The 16,744-nt window shown below is 36.8% G+C and overlaps 1 protein-coding gene across 1 annotated transcript in view; it reads right to left on the minus strand.

Moving 5' to 3' along the window:
* Nucleotides 1-16,744, minus strand: part of UBR1 (ubiquitin protein ligase E3 component n-recognin 1) — a 137,461-nt gene that overhangs the window by 101,271 nt on the left and 19,446 nt on the right. The window contains exons 2-3 of the mRNA XM_065940397.1: nt 14,371-14,627; nt 11,996-12,074 (exon numbers count right to left, since the gene is read on the minus strand). Of these exons, the coding sequence (XP_065796469.1) occupies nt 11,996-12,074; nt 14,371-14,627 (336 nt within the window). The remainder of the gene's footprint in view (nt 1-11,995; nt 12,075-14,370; nt 14,628-16,744) is intronic.

Here is a 16,744-nt window from a genome sequence, read left to right on the forward strand (position 1 = left end):
TTCTTCACTCTCCTCTTTCACTTTCATCAAGAGGCTCTTTAGTTCTTTACTTTCTGCCATAAGGGTGGTATCATCTGCCTATCTGAGGTTATTGATATTTCTCCCAGCAATCTTGATTCCAGCCTGTGCTTCCTCTAGCCCAGCATTTCTCATAATGTACTCTTCATATAAGTTAAATAAGCAGGGTGACAATATACAGCCTTGACATACGCCTTTTCCTATTTGGAACCAGTCTATTGTTCCATGTCCAGTTCTAACTGTTCTTCCTGACCTTCATACAGGTTTCTCAAGAGGCAGGTCAGATGGTCTGGTATTCCCATCTCTTTAAGAATTTTCCACAGTTTAAAAAAAAAAATTTTTTTTTCCACAGTTTATTGTGATCCACACAGTCAAAGGCTTTGGCAAAGTCAATAACGTAGAAATAGAAGTTTTTCTGGAACTCTCTTGCTTTTTTGATGATCCAGCAGATGTTGGCAATTTGATCTCTGGTCCCTCTGCCTTTTCTAAAACCAGCTTGAACATCTGGAAGTTCACGGTTTACATATTGCTGAAGCCTGGCTTGGAGAATTTTGAGCATTACTAGCATGTGAGATGAGTACAATTGTGCGGTAGTTTGAGCATTCTTTGGCATTGCCTTTCTTTAGGACTGGAATGAAAGCTGACCTTTTACAGTCCTGTGGCCACTGCTGAGTTTTCCAAATTTGCTGTCATAGTGTGTGCAGTACTTTTATAGCATTGTCTTTCAGGATTTAGAATAGCTCAACTGGAATTCCATCACCTCCACTATCTTTGTTCGTAGTGATGCTTCTGAGGCCCACTTGACTTCACATTCCAGGATGTCTGGCTCTAGGTGAGTGATCACACCATCGTGATTATATGAGTAGTGAAGATCTTTTTTGTACAGTTTTTCTGTGTATTCTTGCCACCTCTTCTTAAGATCTTCTACTTCTGTTAGGTCCCTACCATTTCTGTCCTTTATTGAGCCCATCTTTGCATGAAATGTTCCCTTGGTATCTCATTGTGTTATGTGCAAAAAAAAAAAATCTATATGACACCCAGAATGCTTGAGTAGATTTTATGATTAAACAGACTTTTTAAATCTTTATGATGATACTAGTATAAGTACTTAAGAAATGTATATTTTCATCTATATTAATATCCTACAGCAACTAAAACTTATTACAACATTTTTTTCTTTGAGGGTTCCCGTAAAAAAATTATCTAAAATATCGTAGCTTAGATAGAGAAGGATGACAATGACCTGAATTTGAATCTTCCCCAAATCTCCCCCCTCCAAACTATACAACTAACAAGGAGAATAAATAGAGCCACACGTGACCCATGTCTTCAGGATTACTGGGAGTCAAAAAAAGAAATACCCACTACAATATTGTAAAGTAATTAGCCTCCAAATAATAAAAATAAATGGGGAAAAAAAAAAAACCACTCACTAAAACCAAAAAAAAAAAAAGAAAAAAAGAAATACCACAACCTTCAAATGACTTCTTTTATCAGAGTTTCTGTTGCCTATCAATTCAAGCGTGTGGATACAAACAATAGGGGAGGGAAGCTAAAGAGGCTCCATTAAAGTGAACAGAGGGGTATAAAGGACTTAAATCAAGCACAGACAAAATCACATCCCAGAAGAGAAAGCTCAATGTTAAGGGACAAATACTGAAAACAGATTGGGGCTTGGGTATAAAGGACTTAAATCAAGCACAGACAAAATCACATCCCAGAAGAGAAAGCTCAATGTTAAGGGACAAATACTGAAAACAGATTGGGGCTTGGTAGTTCACAGGGAACGAGACTGAAAGTGAGCAGGACCAGAAGTGGCCACCTCCAAGAAGCATTACTTTTGGAGGAAAATCAAATACATTTAAAAAGGTGGTAACCCCTTATAGAATGTGACAGTAAATGAAAGAAGGAAGAAAGAAAGCTTAAGAATCCTATAGAAACAAGATATGCCAAACCCTCCCCTCACTTCACCACCATCACCAATATCATCTATAAAAGAAATTGCACAGAAGAGGGTAAAACTGACAGAAGAGAGCACTTGTGAACACTATTCATGAAATGAAATAGAAAAAAAGTACACCATATCCATATAAAACTATTGCAAAAAGAAAAAAAAGCCCCAAAATGTAAATAAGAGCCAAAACTCAATTATGAAGCTGGAAGAAAATATAATGCTCCAAACTGAATTATCCATCCTCGAACAAGCATTAAAAACCCTTAATCAGATTAAGATGCCTTTAATCATAAACACAAAAGTTAAAAACAGAAATGGACAGAAAAGAAGAAATAAATGAGACCTGAATGAACTCAGGGGAAAAAACAAGAAGAAAATGATGTATCAGAAGTAAATAGCATTGAAACAAAGCAGGGAAACAGAGAATGAAAGTAAGATGAAGCAAAGAAATACAGGGTCAGAGGGGAAATGGTTGAAATAGAAGATAGGCCTAAGAAAGGTAGATGAGTTTAACTAGAGTCACTAAAGAAAAATCAAAACAATGAAACAGGGATAACAATCTAAGAAAGCTTCCTGAAAATAAAAGGGCTTAATCTACACAGTGAAAGGGCCATGAGAGACCGAGAAAAAACTTGTATGATCAACTCCAAAACATAACCTCCTAAAACTATTAGACTTTAAAGATAAAAGCCCTGAGGTTTTAGGCAAAAAGAAGAAATAATATAATCACAGGAAAATCAGACTGGCATCAGACTTCTCAATAACAATACATGAAACAAGACAACAGCAGAGCAACATTTTCAAGAAAAGAAACAGCAAACCAAGGATATTATCTACAGCTAAGCTATAAAAATACAATTTTGAACATGTCAGAACTAAAGGAACACCGTATACACATGATCTTCCAGAGGGATCTGTCTGAGCAGTGATCAGCAAACTTTCTGTATAAAGGAACAGTGAGTAAATATTTTAGGCTTTGCAGGCCATGGAATCTCTTTTGAATTACTCAGTTCTACTTTTGTAGTGAAGCAGCAGCCACAGACAATAAATAAATGAACATAGCTACGTTCCAATGAGAATTCATAGGCACTAAAATTGTAAATTTCATATAATTTTCATTTATCATGAAATATTATTGAGAGTCCCTTGGACTGCAAGATTAAACCAGTCAATCCTAAAGGAAATCAGTCCTGAATACTCATCGGAAGGACTGATGCTAAAGCTGAAACTCCAATACTTTGGCCACCTGATGTGAAGAACTGACTCACTGGAAAAGACCCTGATGCTGGGAAAGATTGATGGCAGGAGGAGAAGGGGACGACAGAGGATGAGATGATTGGATGGCATCACCGACTTGACAGACATGAGCCTGAGCAAGCTCCGGGAGTTGGTGATGGACAGGTAAGCCTGGTGTGCTGCAGTCCATGAGGTCAGAAAGAGTCACACAACTGAGACACAACTGAGCGACTGAACTGAACTGAACTGAACTGATTATTCTTATTCTTTTTCACAATATAAAAACCAGCTTAGGGGTTTCCCTGGCAGGCCAGAGGTTAAGACTCTGCACTTCCACTTCAGGGGGCATGGATTCGATCCTTGGTTGGGGAACTGAGTTCCCACATGGCTTGCGGTGTGGCCAAAAGAAAAAAAAATAATAAAAACCAAACTTAGCTTGCAGGTCATATACAAAAATAGATGGTGAACTGTATTTGACCCATCAACTAATTTACTGAACTTTAGAGGATGAGCCTCAGCTGACCAAGCAGTGACTGGGGAAACTTCAGAGAAAGGATAGGTGGTAAATATTTTATGTATGTAATTGTAGTGCTAAGAACAAATCAAAGGGCTTCCCCATTGGTTAAGTGGTAAAGAATCCTCCTGTAATGCATGAGACATGGGTTCAATCCCTGGGTCAGGAAGATCCCCAGGAGAAGGGAATGGCAACCCACTCCAGTATTCTTGCCTGGAAAATCCCATGGACAGAGGAACCTGGAAGGCTACAGTCCATGGGGATGAAAAAGAGTTGGACGTGACTTAGCGACTGAAAAACAACTAAGAACAAATCAATCATGTTGATGTTTGGGAGAAATCAACACCATACTGTTAAGCAATTACCCTTCAATTAAAAATAAATAAATTTTTTAAAAAAGGACAAATCAAAGGTGTTGAAAGATACATGGATAGAAGAATGTAAACTTTATACAACCTCACAATCAGAAAGACAACAACTAAAAAAATGGGAGAAGGGAAAAAGAAAGCATTAGATTATCAACTACTAAGTAGGTAATAGGAAGAAAGCAAAGATACCATTAAAATTGACAAACTAGACAATAAAAAGTTAAGTAAGGGAGTAAAAAGGAACTAAAGGCACTATAAAAATTATTACTACAAATGTTGCTACTAGAATAAAGGTAAGAAAAGAAATTAGAATATACAAATCAATTTTATATACTGAGGAATGCTAAACTCATCCATAATTACTAAAAATATAGTTTCAAATCAAAGTAAAAGTATAAACTTTAGAATAGTGAATGCCATGAAAGCAAGGCATAAACTACAGAAGCATTAAAAAAAATTCTGGCAAACATAACTACATATAAATTAAAATGTCATTAAGGCAAATGGCAGCATAAATCAAGTTTAAAAGACAGAAAATAGATTTTATACACTTAATTTTTGACCCAGCAATATCATTCTGAGGTTACCAAGGGAAATGAAACAAATGCCCATGCATAGACTTGTATTTGAATGTTCATGGTAGCTTTATTTAAAAGCTGGAAATAAGTATTCATCAAGTGATAAACAGGTACTATATTGTGGCATTTCCATGCAATGGCATACTACTAGGCAATAAAAAGAAACAAACTGCTGATACATGAGAGATGCTCAAAGGCATTATACTAAGTGAAAATAAACAGACAGGAAACACTACATAGTATATGCTTTCACTTATATGACATTCTAAAAAGCCGAAACCATAGGGACAGAAAACAGATCAGTGAATGCCAGGAGCTAGGGGTATGTGAGCAAGAGGACTGCCTGCAAAAGGGCACTAGAGAACTTTTGGAAATGATATAAATGTTTTATATCTTGATTATTGTGGTGGTTTGTTGTCGTTCAGTCGCTAAGTCGTGTCCAACTCTTTGCGACTCCATGGATTGCGTGAGCATGCCAGGCTTCCCTGTCCTTCACTATCTCCTAGAGATCACCCAAGTTGATGTCCATTGAATCAGTGATGCCCTCCAACCATCTCATCCTCTGTTGCCCCCTTCTTCTCCTGCCCTCAGTCTTTCCCAGCACCAGGGTCTTTTCTAATGGGTCGGTTCTTTGCAGCAGGTGGCCAAAGTACTGGAGCTTCAGCATTACTCCTTCCAACAAATATTCATGATTGGATTCTTTTAGGATTGGCTGGTTTGACCTTCCTGCTGTCCAAAGGACTGTCAAGTCTTCTCCAGCACCACAGTTCAAAAGCATCAATTCTTCGGCACTCAGCTGTCTTTACAGTCCAACTCTTACAGCTGTACATGACTACTGGAAAAGCCATAGTTTTCACTATACAGACTGGACCTTTGTCAACAAAGTGATGTCTCTGCTTTTTAAAACACTGTCTAGGTTTGTCATAGCTTTTCTTCCAAGGAGCCAAGTGTCTTTTAATTTCATGGCTGCAGTCACAGTCCACAGTGACTTTGGAGCCCAAGAAAATAAAATCTGACACTGTTTCCACTTTTTTCCCATCTATTTGCCATGAAGTGATGGGACCAGATGCCATGACTGTTAGTTTTTTGAATGCTAAGCTTTAAGCCAGTTTTTTCACTCTTCTCTTTCACCCTCATCAAGAAGCTCTTTAGTTCCTTTTCACTTTCTGCCATTTAGAGTGGTATCATCTGCTTATCTGAGGTTACTGATATTTCTCCCAGCAATCTTAATTCCAGTTTGTGATTTATCCAGCCTGGCATTTTGCATGACTTACTCTACATATATTAAACAAGCAGGGTGACAATATACAGCCTTGACATACTCCTTTCCCAATTCTGAACCAATCAATTGTTCCATGTCCGGTTCTAAGTGTTGCTTCTTGAGCTGTATACAGGTTTCTCAGGAGGCAGGTAAGGTAATCTGGTATTCCCGTCTCTTTAAGAATTTTCCAGTTTGTTGTGATCCACGCAGTCAAAGGTTTTAGCATAGTCAATGAAGCAGATGTTTTTCTGGAATTCCCTTGCTTTTTCTATGATCCAACAGATGTTGGCAATTTGATCTCTGTCTGGTTCCACTGCCTTTTCTAAATCCAGACTGTACATCTGTAAATTATACGTTCATGTACTGTTGAAGCCTAGACTGAAGGATTTTGAGCGTTACCTTGCTGGCATGTGAAATGAGTGCAACTGTGCAGTAGTTTGAGCCTTCCCTGGCACTGTGGTGAACACCGACCTCTCCCAGTCCTGCGGCCCCTGCAGAGCTTTCCAAAAGTGCCGGCAGACTGAGTGCTGTCTTTTAGCAGCACCGTAGGCCTCCCTGGGGGCTTAGATGGTTAGGAATCTGCTTACAATGCAGGAGACCTAGACTGGGAAGATCCCCTGGAGAAGAGAATGGCTACCCACTCCAGTATTCTTTCCTGGAGAATTCTATGGGCAGAGGAGCCTGGCAGACTACAATCCATGGGGTCACAGAGAGTCGGACACGACTGAGCAACTAACACTTTCACACTGTGGTGGTTCCCGAACTGTATGTGTCTATGAAAACTCATGGAACTGTACACTTAGAAAGGTAGATTTTATTGTATATCAATTATATCTTTAAAAATCTAACTTAAAAATGAAAAACTATTAAAGACAAGCACATTAAGATAATATTTGTGAAGTATATAACATAGCAGTAAGAAAAAAGCAACAGAAAAATAAAGGACAGAAATAGGCATTACACAGAAGAAGTTAAACATACAATTAAAAAATGAAAAGATGTTCACAATACTAGTAATAGAAGTGCAAATTAAAATAATGAGATAATTTGACTACTAATAGATTGGCAAAAAGTAAAAAGATTGATTAAATAAACTTGGGGACAGATATAGAGAAAGACCATTCTCATAGCCTTTTAATGGGACTGTAAACTGACATAGCAATTCAGAAAAAAATCTGGAAAAGCTATCAAAATTTATGCACACACTCTTCAAGGCAGAAAATATACCTCTAAGAATCTAGTCTCAAGCACTCTTGAATATATACATTGGTGTATAACAAAGGTATATGTATATGTTGCATTATTGGTTTATTACTGTAAAACTGGAAACAATGTAATTACCTAGAAAAGAGGGATGGGTTAAGTATATAATTACATACTCCCACAAAGGAATACATGTAGCAATTAAGCAAGGCAAGAGTTATTATACGTAACAACATAGAACTATCTCCACGATACATTAAATTAAAAACAAGTTGCAGGGAATTCCCTGTTGGCCTAGTGGTTAGGATTCCGGGCTTTCACTGCCATGGCCTGGGTTCAATCCTTGATCAGGGAACTGAGATCCTGCAAGCTGCGCAGTGAGGCCAAAAAAAGTTGCAAAACAAAGTACATAGTAGGATCCCATTTATACACACACACACACACACACACACACACACACACACACACACAAACATACCTCCTAAACATATAAATATATATGTTTATAAATACTTAAAGATCTGTAGGGATGTGTACTAAATCATGTTTAGTTTAACAAAGAAAGTATGATAGGACAGAAAGGCAAAAATAATTTTTATTTGTATTCTTCCGTATTATTTAAATTTTGAAAAAGTAAGTTTTACTGCACTGCCTAATAATTTTTTTTAATGCTGCTGCATTTCAAAGACAATATATAAATTCTCATTATGTAGAACTGATCTTAAGATAGACCCTGATTGTTATTTCTATAATTAAATCTTAGATATCAGCCCTGCCTATGATCCTAATACTTCCTATGATCTGCCCTTTTGATCCTAACACTTGATTTCAACAAATGTCTGTTGAAGGACTTACATGGTGGTCCAGTGATTAAGAATCTGGGCTTCTAGTGCAGGGGGTACTGGTTTGATCCCTGGTCAGAGAACTAAGATCTCACATGCTGCATGGAGTGGCCAAAAAATAAAAAAATAGTAATGATCTTTAATAGTGGGTGTTTTTATTTATTTTGAGGATAAAAATGCAGAGTTTACTGAAAAATTTTTTTAAAGAACAAGCTTCAGTATATTCTCCTGTTTTCCACATTTACCTTTTTCTATGTATGTAAGAATGTTCACATGCTACTCTAACAAATTTCAATTACAGAGCACTACAGTGTTAGCAACTACAGTCACCATGCTAAATACCTTAGATTCTCAGACCTCATTTATCTTACTGGAGTTTTTAGTTAATCTGTTTTAAGTTATGCTGGGTCTTTGTTGCCGCACTTAGGCTTTCCATGTTGTAATAAGCGGGGACCACGCTCCAGTTGCGCGGCATGGGCTTTCTCACTGCAGCTGCTTCTGTTGCCACAGAACATGGGCTCTAGGCGCACGGGCTTTAGCGGTTGCAGCACGTGGGCTCAGGAGTCGCTAGTGTGTAGGCTTAGCTGCACCGCAGCATGTGGAACCCTCCTGGACCAGGGATCAAAACCACATTACCTGTGTGGGCAGCCAGATTCTTATCTACTGTACCACCAGGGAAGTGCCTTTACTGTAGTTTTTATTTTTAAGGGATAAACTACAGAAAAGTTGGATATCACAAAGAAGGGGCACATTACACACAGTAATCAAGCTCAAATTTTTATCTCTGTTCTCAAAAAGGTTTTGTTTTTTTTATGCTTCTACTTTACTTTCAGTTCTCATCTTAGATTCTACAAGATCATAGCAAAAAGTCTTTGGTGTGGGATAGCAATTTTACACAAAAGAGTCAGATCAAAAATTCAATTTGGGGTTCTTTGATATTAAATTAAAATTTATACGAACACATGAACACATTTTTGGGGGGCTTCCCTGGTGGTTCAGACAGTAAAGACTCTGCCTGCCGTGCAGGAGACCAGGGTTTGATCTCTGGGTCAGGAAGATCCCCTGGAGAGGGAAGTGGCAACCCACTCTAGTATTCTTGCCTGGAAAATCCCATGGATGGAGGAGCCTGGCAAGCTACAGTCCATGGGGTTGCCAAGAGTCGGACACGACTGAGCAACTTCACTTTCTTTCTTTTTTTCAACTATTTTTGTGCCTGTAAGTTAGATACTATCATGCAAACTGCCATGTCTGGTCCACAATCCTTTTAAATTTTTAACTCAAAGACAAATAGGAAAATTCAGTAAATTTTAACTTTCCAGATGTTCTCAGAAAGAGTTATAAAACACAGGTGGATAATTTACCCCAAATGAATTACCTATGTGTGTTATGAGGTAGCAATAAAAGACTATGATCTTCTATGGTGATAACACTCTCAATGCAGAAGCCTTCCCTCTTCACATGAAGAGTGTGAATAAGGGATGGAGAGTCACCTTTCATTATTTCATCAACTATTGGTGTTTTCACGGTATTTTAAATGCCTGATTTCAATTTTACAACAATACCAATATTTATTCTGAAAGGTAATCACATGTTCCAAGTAGCAGAACTTCCAACACATTCTCTAGGAATAATCTGCAGTTCTCTTTTTGTGGGGGCAGGGGAAGGTGTGGGGTGCGCTTCATGGCTTGCAGTATCTCAGGTTCCCAACCAGGGATTGAACCCAGTCCATGGCAGTGAAAGCGCTGAATCCTAACCAGTAGACCACCAGGGAACTTCCTAATTCACAGTTCTGAATCATACTTCAGAAAAAAATGTGCAGCAGTGCAGGATTTATTCCTACTCCATCACGGGTAATACTGCATAGATCTCCACAGTGAACTTTAAATTCTTCTGCTGTGAACTTTAAGATTGCTATGAAAGACGTACTTTGGAGAACACGGAGTACTCCATAAGGCAGCCATTAGCATGATCTTGGTCTTCAAGAAGGTCTGGACAGAGACCCCATACCATCTCTGTGAGACAGCCCCACTGCGTCCACAGCGCTGGGGACAGCAAAAGTTGGTCTGCGCTATTTTGTGCCTGAAGGTTTTTCTTGGTGCTTTCTTCACACAGTATCAGATCTTGGGTCTGCATCCCCACTGTTATTCTTTTCTTCCCCTTCTCTGCAGCAAAACGTATCCCTTCTTATTTCTTCTAATCTTTTATTTAATGGCTTCATTTTTTTTCTTTTATTGTGTGTTATTTTAAAAGAATATACACAATACATAGGTGAGTTACAAAGTAGAATAATGAAGTGAACACCACTGATTCAGCATCTAACCCAGGAAAATATTAATACTGTTGCCAAGTTCCCTGTGTGATCATCCATTTGACATAGAGGTTATTGTCATCTGAATTGTATTTATTAGTCATTCCCCTGCTTTTCTTTAAAAATCTCACCATATCTAAGAGGTATTTCAGCGAGATTATATCAATTATTCCCCCACCAAAAATCTTCTGTTCTTTATACACACTTTTGAAGGGTAGTATTTTTTAAAGGTTATAAACATAATTTTTTATTAGTTATGCAATAGTCCATCCTCCTAATAACAAAAAGATTCCTGAGTAAGTTGTATATGCACTTTCTATAAGAAGAGTTCTGCAAAAACCTAAAGATGATAAACTTAAGGATGCTTCACAAAAGAGTGCTTTGTGGTGCAATGTAGACTGTAAGCTTTCAATACTGAAAGATAGCTTAGTGAAGAGGTTCCCAAATTTAACAGACAAGTTTTACCAGTCAACAGAAAAAATCAGAAAAGGAAGGAAGGAGCTCTTCCACAGAACTACATGTATGCAATTTAAAGACCTGCTTTTTAGCCTGAGATTATCCTACTTCCTTGGAATTAAATTTTCTTTTTCTTCATAAAACTATAGGAGACGGTAAGGATTTTTTGGTTGCTGTTCATGTGCTCTTTTTAAAATTAAAATTGAACTTATTTAGCCAAATAAAAATTTATAAACCCTATGTCTTACCCAAAGTCTTCTGAAATTGTACTGCCCCACAGAATCCCAAAGCTTGGCAACCTCACTAAGACTACAATGTAATACTATTCTACACCTACCAGATTGGCCAAAATTTTAAAAGTTGGCAACACCAAATCTTGCAAGAATGTGGAGCCATAGGAACTTCCATATACTGCTGAAGAACTTACAAATTGGTATAACCACTTTGGAAAAGTCTGACATTATCCACTATGACTTAAGATATACTCTAGAACTCAGCAATTCTATTCCAGATATACATCCTGGACAAACTCCTGTACATCTGTACCAAAATACACAAATAAGAATGTTCACAGGAAAATTGTTTTAATTCAGTAATAGTCCAAAATGGGAAACAATCTACATATCCATATACAGTACAATGAATAAAGACAATGTGGGTTATCAAACACTATAAGGTAAATGGACAAAACATATACATATATAAATACACACAAACACACATATACATACACATAATGATGAGTGAAAGCTACTCAACAAAAGAAAGGTACACTAAAAAAAAAAAAAAAGAAAGGTACAGAATGACTCCATCTATAAGAATTCAAAAACAGATGGAACTATTCAATATGATTTGGGTGTAAGTTAAAAGGAAAATGAAGAAAACTGTTAAATCACAAAACACAGAAGAGAGGTTATATCATAAAGTGGGAGAGGATGGTGATCCAGAAGGAGGCTCCTGAGAGCTGGCAATGTCTCACTCATATCTTGACCTATGGAGTGGTTAGAAAGGTATTCCCTTTATAGTTATTCTTTAAGCTGTTAATATGCTTGTTTTGTATAAAAGTGATGTACTTAAAAAAAATTGTAAGGGGTTGCCTCTTGAGGTAGCAGATGCTCCATCACATATGTTTAACCAGAGCTAAAGGTTCACACATCAGATGCGTTACAGCAGGAACTCAAATACTCATCGGGAACTTGGACTAGCTGGCCATCAGTCTCCTGCCAATCAAGAGATTTTATGCATCTATTTCCATACCTTGTAACGATGATTTTTATGAACACTATTCTGGAAGCAGTCCATACAGAGTACACATGTTGGATCAATTGCACAGTCTCTGAAAAAGATTAAAAATCAGGTGCCAAAATTTAGATGACTCCCATTGATGCTCAAAGTATAAAGATGATATAATGTGAATCAATTTCATATATGATACACAAATTGTTTATGAAAATACTTTAAAAATTGAATTCCAAATAATGTTGGCCTCTTTCTGGCCATATTTGAATGTATATGTTTGGATGTTTGGTTTTGTTTCCTAAATTATCCTCATTACTTTGAGCTTTCACCTGGTTTCAAACTATTAAATTATACTTCAAAATTAGTTTTCTGGTACGTGATTTGGCAGCTCATATACCAAAATTAGTTTTCTGAAAAATTGATCAGTTTTTCTTCACTCTCTGCATCATCTTATCCTATTACAATTACAGATGTATTTTACAGGCACTGATTGTTCACTGGTAAATGTGGCTTGGTTAAAGACAAAATTCCTTAGAATGTAAGCAACATAAGGGAAAGGATTTTAATTTATTTTGTATAATGACATGTCCCAAGCATGTAGAGTAGTGCCTGGCACATGATAAATATTCAATGAATATCTATTGAATAAATTAAATTCAATCTTTCTTAATCTCTTCCTTAATAAAAACTTTTAAAATATAAAATTTTATTTAATACTTTCAGGGAAACTGACAATAATATAAACAAGTGCAAAGTGCAAAATTAATTTTTAAAATATTTATTTAGAAAAGTTGAAGCGATGGAATTGGGCAATGTTAAAACTAAAATTTTAAACGCTAATAAGTAAAGACTGACTAATAACAGTCCCTAAAATATATACGATCTACTAACCTATTCACAGCAGGATTTCCAAACCTCAGCAGTACTGACATTTTATTTTATTTAATTAATTTATTTATTTTTCCCATTTATTTTTATTAGTTGGAGGCTAATTACTTTACAATATTATAGTGGTTTTTGCCATACATTGACATGAGTCAGCCATGGATTTACATGTGTTCCCATCCTGATCCCCCCTCCCCAGTACTGACATTTTAAACTGAATAATTATTTGCTGGGAATACAGGAGACTGTCCTGTGTACCATAGGGTGGTTAAGCAGCAACCCGGCCTCTATCCACTAGATGTTAGTGCCATCCCCCGAGTTGTGACAATTAAAAATGCCTCCTGGACCCTTTTGGAGAAATGAGGTCTACAAGTGTTATCTACTATGCTTTAGCTGAAACTGACTGGGCTTCAGCTAAAAGTACTTAACAAGATAAATGAAACTACTATATAGCAAAATGGTATACAAAATACAAAAGTTGAATTTTCCCTGAGAAAAGAAGAGAATAAAGAAATGTAGTATGTTCTAAACAACTGTTGTGTGTGCTTAGTCACTCAGTTGTGTCTGACTCTTTGTGACCCCATGGACTGCTAGACTCCCCTGTCCACGGGGATTCTCCAGGCTAGAAACTGGAGTGGGTTGCCATGACATCTCAGGGGATCTTCCCAAATCTGGGATCGACCCCAGGTCTCCCACATTGCAGGCGGATTCTTTACCAGCTGAGCTACTATACACAAATCAGTCAAATCCAGAATTACATTGAAGCAAAAAGTAATTCTCTGTATTTATAAAATCTAAAGATTCACATTCCTAACCTAAACAACTTCTAATAAAAGAAAAAAAAAACAAAAACCCAAAACCCTAAAAGTGTGCTTAAGATCTAAAAGTTAAAAAGTTTCAGGCAAGAGTAGAAAATAAAAAAGTTCTCTGTGTTTCCATGAGGCTTAAGTTCTTTCACAAAAGGCAAAAAGCCTAAAGCCATTTCCAGTTTCCCTACCACTGACCTCTTCTATCCAATTAAGTTACAAATGCTCCGACAGGTTCTTTGATACCAAATGTCACTTAGTGGCAAAAAAACAACCTGAAATGACAAGGGACTATAGACTTTATTTATACCACTTGCTGTGAATAGTCATAGATTTCTTATAGAAATGTTGTGTTTGGTTATAGGATCCTGCCCTAACTCTACTCAGGAAGTACTCAGAATTCTGAAATACATGTGGCACCAAGAGTTTCAGATAAGGGTGTATGGACTACGTTACAAACAAGGCAAAAATCAATCACTTATACACTTTCAGAGAACAAGAAGAAAAGTGAGAGAATTGTGCAAGTCATATATTCAAAAATAAGCTGTACTAGCAAAAACAAACTTATAAATGTGTAATAAAAGGAAGTTAATTAAGAAGAATTAAATACAACTAGCAATACACCAAGAAAGGTACATCATAAAATAGGCACAGAATATCAAGCTGTAATCACAACCAATCCTGTACATTTCTAAATCTTACCTACAAGAATATGTTGTCTCTCCACTTTTGAAAACCTTCCCACAAAGCTGAAATGCTCCACTGTGCTTCAGTTTCTCTAAGCAAATATCTGGATCTTCTCCAAATAAGTACCATTCCAGTGGAGTGAATATTGACCTCTGTATGCTCTCCTCCTGCTTTTCCAAATCTGGGTCCATTTCAGCAAAATAAATTTCAGGCACCACTTGTGCCAAATAGTTCAAGAAAGTAGTATAAAAATCAATCTGCTGATCCCACCACTGAAAAACAAAACAAAACAAAAATTAAACTTTGTTACAAGTTCCTTCTTAAAGATCTAGAAGCACAAGAAATGGTACAGGTAATGGCATAATTCTGTAGTTTCAGAGAAAGTGATTTACAGTATATTCTTATTTTACCCTTCACCAATACAAAAGGAACTGTAGCACGGGATAAGATTCTCGAGAGTCCCCTGGACAGCAAGGAGATCAAACCAGTCAATCCTAAAGGAAATCAACCCTGAATATTCATTAGAAAGATTGATGCTGAGGCTCTGATACTTTGGCCACCTGATGTGCAGAGCCGACTCATTGGAAAAGACCTCGATGCTGGGAAACATTGAGGGCAGGAAAAGAAGCAGGCTACAGAGGATGAAATGGTTGGATGGCATGGATTCATTGGACATAAGCTTGAGCAAACTCCAGAAGACAGTGAAGAACAGGGAAGCCTGGCATGCTGCAGTCCATGGGGATGCAAATACAAAAGGAAAGTAGGTGATGTTTTTTTTAAAGAAGGACTTGGAAATGAGTGGTTGTTACATATAGAAAAAAGAAGTGCAGCTAAAGCAGATGAGAATTACTCTTCCCTGCTGAAGTGGCCAACTCCTGGTGTGTGAAGGTGATTCCATTATCAGTAGAGGCTTTAGCGATAAAGTGTTCCCCATAGCAGTAGTTTAATTATTTTATTTTTTTCTTCCAGTTTTGTTGATATATAATTGACATACAGCACTTAATGAGTTTAAAGTGTACAACATAATTATCTAACTTACGTACATCATGAAATGATTACCACAACAGCTTTAGTGAATATCCATCATCTCACACAGATATAAAATTAAATGAATGGGAAAAAAATGATTTTTTACATGTGATGAGAACTCTTAGGATTTACTCTCTAATAGTTTAATTATTTAAAGGAAACACAGCATTTAATGAGAGCTCAAAATGAAAGAGTGCTGGAGTTTTAGAACACAAAAAGCACTTACCATAAAACAACCAGAAAAAAAAAACAAACTTCCTGCTCTTCAAAAGAAACTGTCACAGGTGGCTTTTTGCCATACTTATTTACACAGGAAAACATGTCAACATCATTAAATCATTAGAGAAATGCAAATTAAAATGGCAGTGAGATAGCCCTATAAAACCTATTAAAGTGTAAGTAAAAAAATAAAATAAAAATTTGGCAATACCTAGTATCAACACAAATGCAGAAAACTTGGAAAGGAAAGGGACTCAAAATGTTATACCTCCACTTTACAAAAGAGTTCAGCAGTTTCTCACAAAGTTAAACATATACTTAACATCTGACCCAGCAATCAAACTCCTAGTTATCTACCCAAGAAATAAAAATTCATGTTCACAAAACACTTATATTTGAAAGTTACAGCAGCTTTATTCATAATTGCCCCAAACAAGAAATGACTCAGTTGTCCTTCAACTGGTGAATTATAAACAGTTTGTACATCCAAACCACACAATATTTAGCATACTCCTTTATTGCTCAGCAATAAAAGGACTGAATTATCAATCCATGCAACATCAAAAGAAGTCAAACTCAAAAAGATTATGTACTACTACCTCTTAGTAGTTGGGACTGTGTTCATGTTGACAGCATATATGTGAACTGAGCAAAGCCCATCTTTGAGCCAAATTCCTGACTCCCATTACAAGTGGTTTTAACAGATACTACATGTAGATTCCAATAATGCCACCTTTGTCTTCAATCAAGCAAGACAGCTTTCTAAGTACCCAGAAATGCCTTGGTAAAAGACATTCATGGATTACTCATTGTCAATTTGGCCTTAAATGTGAGGCAATTACCTTAAACCACCCAGCCAGCCCAACATTTTTGATGTCATTAATAGCAGTCTATAAATAGAGGCAGGAAAAACAGAACTCTCTAATCTCAAACCAACATTGGCAATTCAGTCACACTTAATGGACATCATCAGATGGTCAATACTGAAATCATATTGATTATATTCTTTGCAGCCAAAGATGGAGAAGCTCTATACAGTCAGCAAACCAAGACTGGGAGCTGACTATGGCTCAATCATGAACTCCTCATTGCCAAATTTGGACTTAAATTGAAGAGTGTAGGGAAAACCACTAGAACATTT

The sequence above is a fragment of the Muntiacus reevesi genome, chromosome 7 (assembly GCF_963930625.1).
Source record: "Muntiacus reevesi chromosome 7, mMunRee1.1, whole genome shotgun sequence".
Classification (NCBI taxonomy): domain Eukaryota; kingdom Metazoa; phylum Chordata; class Mammalia; order Artiodactyla; family Cervidae; genus Muntiacus; species Muntiacus reevesi.